General features: G+C 36.9%; 1 protein-coding gene across 1 annotated transcript in view; it reads left to right on the top strand.

Annotated features, from left to right (window-relative positions):
- Positions 1-29: 29 nt before the first annotated feature.
- LOC110460539 overlaps positions 30-6314 on the top strand; it is a 20424-nt gene continuing 14139 nt past the window's right edge. Inside the window, exons 1-2 of the mRNA XM_021513502.1 lie at positions 30-819; positions 2553-2615. Coding sequence (XP_021369177.1) covers positions 240-819; positions 2553-2615 — 643 coding nt within the window. The 5' untranslated portion in view covers positions 30-239. The remainder of the gene's footprint in view (positions 820-2552; positions 2616-6314) is intronic.

Raw genomic sequence — 6314 nt, 5'->3', positions numbered from 1 at the left:
GTCGGCCTTAAAGCCGATCAATTTGATTTGACCGCTAAAGCTGATTCAGACAAAAAAGACAAAAGCATTATGGATGATAACCAGCCGCGAACCAAACGGAAACCAGACTATTGGATACTAGGCCATAATTATAACTATTTATACCCCTGCCCTCCTTGATCTGAGCTGTAATGAGATTCTGACATATTTTCTCTATTTTCCAGCATACTCTTGCTTTCATCATCTAAACCAAATCAAAGATGGCTACCAATTACCAGTCTTCCAAGGAAACCACAAATTTTGCACGGATTTGCAGGTTGGTCATCGATGTCATCCCGGACTTATTGCGAGATTTGCTCAACACTCGGTTGCCAGCATCAGGACTATCTGCAGTACTTACCACCCAGAAAAGGAAGATCTTTTCTGTGTTGAAGCAACATCAAAAGAACATTCTGTATCCTCAAGGTGGGGTGTTTCAAGGTTCTGTGAAGGATTTGGACACATCACTTCTTTACATCCTTCTAAGAAACATTGGAAATATTCCATCTCATCATCAAAGTTGGGGAAACGCACCGGATATTGCAGACAGATCGCTGTCGGCCAACATCGACCGTCTACGTGAGCAGCGCAATGCGGCGTTTGCACATGCACCTAATGCCTCCCTTTCTGATGGAGATTTTCAGGCTAGTTGGGACATCATCCGCCAAAGTGTGGAGGAAATACAAAATAGTGAACTGAATACAGGGCGGTTTGTAGTGGCAGTGGATGAAATGCTTACCATGGAGATGGACCACAGAGGGACAAATAAATACATCAAGGAACTTCTAGTGGTTATAAAAGGTAAGTTAGATGTTGGATTGTCAGGTTATTTAAGTCATATACATCAGATGACGAGTTGTTCAAATCGCCTTTGTCCATGGTCCCATGGCTGTCCTTATATAATTCTTAGTATCACTATTTCCCAAGAATTACTGGAAGAATCTTTCCAAATCTCATTTATAAATTTCCCCATATTCCTTGAAATGCATGTTTCATTTTAAGACTGATAAAAAAACCAGATGGCTGCCAGGCATTTCTGAAGAATTATTGAACAGATCTTTCTCAAATTTCATACGTTGATTGCCTTTGGTCCATAATTGAGAATATTTTATTTGAGATTAGAAATAACAAGATGGCAGCAGCCAGGCAGATCTGAAAATCAAGACGGCCGATAGGCACCATCTTGTTTTTTCTAGAGTTTAAGTTTGTTAGTGCTTTAACTCAGAAATTACTGGAAGAATCTTTCTCAAATTTGATATTTAGGTTCCTCTTGGTCTGTAGTTGTGCATGTTCACCTTTGAGACTGATATAATAAACAAAATGGCCGACAGACGGCCATCTAGGGTTTTTAAAGATAAAGTTGTTAATTCTCAGAAACGACTTGAGGTGTCTTTTTCAAATTTGATATGTAGGTTCTACTTGGTCCTTAGCTATGCATGTTATATTTTGAGAGTGATCATAAATACAAGATGACTGCAGAAAGAACTTGCAATGATTGGTGCTATTTCTTTAATATTAAGTACTGTACTAGAAAATATGTGAAACGACAAACTCACTTTGAAGGTTGTCTTTCATACAGAGCAGTCTAAGTTACCTCAAGGTGCATTTACTGTTTCCATGTCTCGATCAAACAAGATCAGAAGAGAAAAAATCGAACTGACAAAGAACTAAGGAAGATGGTACAATGGTGGGCGCCAAGATCCGTCTGGGTTCTCTCGTTATGCTTCTCCAAATCATACGGGGAGCATGTAGTCGCCCATTTTTCAATTCATTCTTTCCTCCATATGTTTGTCAAGGCCATAACTTCTATATCTTTGAAGATAACTCAGTGCAATTTTAAGGTATTGTTGGATGGTATAAGGCAATGTGTTGAGTACCACTACAGGGTCTTTATGCCCAAGGTCACAGTCACATTGAGGTCAAATTAAAATTAATTGTGTGGGGTGTAACTTCTAAGTTGCTGTGGTTAACTCAAGGAAATGTTAAGGCACAAGTATGATGGCAAGGCAGTGGGTGGCAAACCACAGCTTTGTCCATATACACAAGGTCAAGGTCACATTAAATCTTAACCATACACATAAGGTCAAGGTTACATTAAATATTACCCATACGCATAAGGTCAAGGTCACATTAAATCTTAACCAATGACATAAGGTCCAGGTTACATTAAATCTTAACCATACACATAAGGTCAAGGTCAAAGTTTCCCGTTATACAGTAAATCTATAAACGAAGCCTACATCTATATATCGAGATATTTAGACATTTCATTGTTCAACATTTTATAATGGTTAGCAATTTTCAAAGATGGTTAAAGCATTCTGGCAATTACAGGGAATCTTCACTAATGTCATTAAGATGTGAGCTAGCCATGCTGTTCTCCAACAATTCGTAATATAACTTACCACATTAAAATAGGTAAAAAGTAACGCAAACAGATCACAGCTCTTAGAATAAACTAATATTTTAGAGCTAATCACTATTGAGAAAGTTCAAAATTGTAAATTTAATGATGTACTTATCTGTCACTTCAGGTGATATGGCCGGTATGTCTGTCAAACTGGACACCATCGAAACAGATATGGCTGATCTACAAGGTATGTTGTTTCATTGTTAGCTCTGAAGGACCGGGGAGCTTATGTCATGGCGTGGTGTCCGTCATCTGTCCATCTCAGCGCATCTGATCAAATTTGATCAAGCACTGCGTGGCAAAGCTGACTCATTGTTGTGTAAACTTGGGGCAGAGGGCCGGGCCAAATCGGGGAAATTAAGGTAAGGTTTTGTAAATCCATTTCATATACCGCAAGGGACTGATTCAATTAAATACTTTGAAACGGTTGAGATCCCCACCCAATAACCATATATGCCATTGCTTGGTATCAAGAGATGAACACACTCATTGTATTAGTATTTACTCTTGTGTCTGGCCCTACCCCTTGGGACCTAGTTTCTGGGACATAACTTTGAAACGGTTTAGGTCCCTACCCCATAAGCATATATTCATTTTATAGGAATAAAGAGATAAGACACACACATGATATTATATTTACATTCTGTATGCTTGGACGCATTGACGAAAATGACATTCATTTTTGCCTAACAAAGGTGACCTCATCACTGCATATTGAAACACTAAAATGACGTAGTGCATGACATACTTGGTTCACGTCCGACGTGGAACAGCCCTCGCTGTAGTTTTGTTATGATGAAGTAATACTAAATATGATTGACCTGGTTTCAATGCTTAAATAAGGTGTGTTAAGAACACGATAATAATATACCACTTGTATAAATTCTACAAATTAAATTTTTCATCCCTTAAATAATTGAATAATGGGGTTGGCTTTCTGGACATATTCAATGAATCGCGTTATTTCATTCCTTAAATAATTGAATAATGGGGTTGACTTTCTGGACATATTCAATGAATCGCGTTATTTCATTCCTTAAATAATTGAATAATGGGGTTGGCTTTCTGGACATATTCAATGAATCGCGTTATTTCATTCCTTAAATAATTGAATAATGGGGTTGGCTTTCTGGACATATTCCATGAATCGCGTTATTTCATTCCTTAAATAATTGAATAATGGGGTTGGCTTTCTGGACATATTCCATGAATCGCGTTATTTCATTCCTTAAATAATTGAATAATGAGGTTGGCTTTCTGGACATATTCCATGAATCGCGTTATTTCATTCCTTAAATAATTGAATAATGAGGTTGGCTTTCTGGACATATTCCATGAATCGCGTTATTTCATTCCTTAAATAATTGAATAATGAGGTTGGCTTTCTGGACATATTCCATGAATCGCGTTATTTCATTCCTTAAATAATTGAATAATGAGGTTGGCTTTCTGGACATATTCCATGAATCGCGTTATTTCATTCCTTAAATAATTGAATAATGAGGTTGGCTTTCTGGACATATTCCATGAATCGCGTTATTTCATTCCTTAAATAATTGAATAATGAGGTTGGCTTTCTGGACATATTCCATGAATCGCGTTATTTCATTCCTTAAATAATTGAATAATGAGGTTGGCTTTCTGGACATATTCCATGAATCGCGTTATTTCATTCCTTAAATAATTGAATAATGGGGTTGGCTTTCTGGACATATTCCATGAATCGCGTTATTTCATTCCTTAAATAATTGAATAATGAGGTTGGCTTTCTGGACATATTCCATGAATCGCGTTATTTCATTCCTTAAATAATTGAATAATGAGGTTGGCTTTCTGGACATATTCCATGAATCGCGTTATTTCATTCCTTAAATAATTGAATAATGAGGTTGGCTTTCTGGACATATTCCATGAATCGCGTTATTTCATTCCTTAAATAATTGAATAATGAGGTTGGCTTTCTGGACATATTCCATGAATCGCGTTATTTCATTCCTTAAATAATTGAATAATGAGGTTGGCTTTCTGGACATATTCCATGAATCGCGTTATTTCATTCCTTAAATAATTGAATAATGAGGTTGGCTTTCTGGACATATTCCATGAATCGCGTTATTTCATTCCTTAAATAATTGAATAATGAGGTTGGCTTTCTGGACATATTCCATGAATCGCGTTATTTCATTCCTTAAATAATTGAATAATGAGGTTGGCTTTCTGGACATATTCCATGAATCGCGTTATTTCATTCCTTAAATAATTGAATAATGAGGTTGGCTTTCTGGACATATTCCATGAATCGCGTTATTTCATTCCTTAAATAATTGAATAATGAGGTTGGCTTTCTGGACATATTCCATGAATCGCGTTATTTCATTCCTTAAATAATTGAATAATGAGGTTGGCTTTCTGGACATATTCCATGAATCGCGTTATTTCATTCCTTAAATAATTGAATAATGAGGTTGGCTTTCTGGACATATTCCATGAATCGCGTTATTTCATTCCTTAAATAATTGAATAATGAGGTTGGCTTTCTGGACATATTCCATGAATCGCGTTATTTCATTCCTTAAATAATTGAATAATGAGGTTGGCTTTCTGGACATATTCCATGAATCGCGTTATTTCATTCCTTAAATAATTGAATAATGAGGTTGGCTTTCTGGACATATTCCATGAATCGCGTTATTTCATTCCTTAAATAATTGAATAATGAGGTTGGCTTTCTGGACATATTCCATGAATCGCGTTATTTCATTCCTTAAATAATTGAATAATGAGGTTGGCTTTCTGGACATATTCCATGAATCGCGTTATTTCATTCCTTAAATAATTGAATAATGAGGTTGGCTTTCTGGACATATTCCATGAATCGCGTTATTTCATTCCTTAAATAATTGAATAATGAGGCTGACCCCATTCCTTGGCTTTTTAGACATATTCCATGAATCGCGTTATTGCATTCCTTAAATAGCTGAATAATGGATCTGGCCCCATTCCTTGGCTATCCAGACATATACCATGAATCGTGTTATTTCATTCCTTAAATAACTGAATAATGAGGCTGGCCCCATTCCTTAGAACTTCATTCCTGAGCCATAACTTTTAAATGGTTGAGATCCCCACCTGTAACCAAATTTACTATTGCTGGGCATCGCGAGACAAACACGATCATGATATTAGTATTGACCCTTTGGTCTGGCCCTAAGTTGGTTCAACATCCAAGATGACCATATTATGCACTCTCTTGTTTCAAATAAAGCAATCTTGTGAAAGGTGTAGTCAAGTCAAGGTAACATAAGATTTGTACAAATCAGGGTCATAAAGTCCTAAAAAGGCTGCACAAAGATATCAACGTTGAGGTTTGATACTGATGAGTATAATGAGTAATTTCTTAAGCAAAATGAGCACAAAACACAGCAAAGCAGTCAAAGTTTTGTCAAGATTATATCAATTTACTTAAGTGCAAAGGTAGCATGATACACAGGAAGAAAAAGAAACCTTTGTTAAGATCAAGTCGATCAAGTGAAATACTGGTGAAACCTCCGACAGGACAATATCAACAAAGTCAAAGGTAGCACCGTACACACAGGAAGTGAAACCTCCGACAGGACAATACCAACAAAGTCAAAGGTGGCACTGTACACACTGGAAGTGAAACCTCCAACAGGACAATATCAATAAAGTACGAAGGTAGCACTGTACACACTGGAAGTGAAACCTCCGACAGGACAATATCAGCATAGTACGAAGGTAGCACTGTACACACTGGAAGTGAAATCTCCGACAGGACAATATCAACAAAGTCAAAGGTAGCACTGTACACACTGGAAGTGAAACCTCCGACAGGACAATATCAACATAGTACGAAGGTAGCACTGTA

Source organism: Mizuhopecten yessoensis, unplaced genomic scaffold (assembly GCF_002113885.1).
Source record: "Mizuhopecten yessoensis strain PY_sf001 unplaced genomic scaffold, ASM211388v2 scaffold10425, whole genome shotgun sequence".
NCBI lineage: Eukaryota > Metazoa > Mollusca > Bivalvia > Pectinida > Pectinidae > Mizuhopecten > Mizuhopecten yessoensis.
This window is presented reverse-complemented; position numbering and strand designations above follow the sequence as displayed.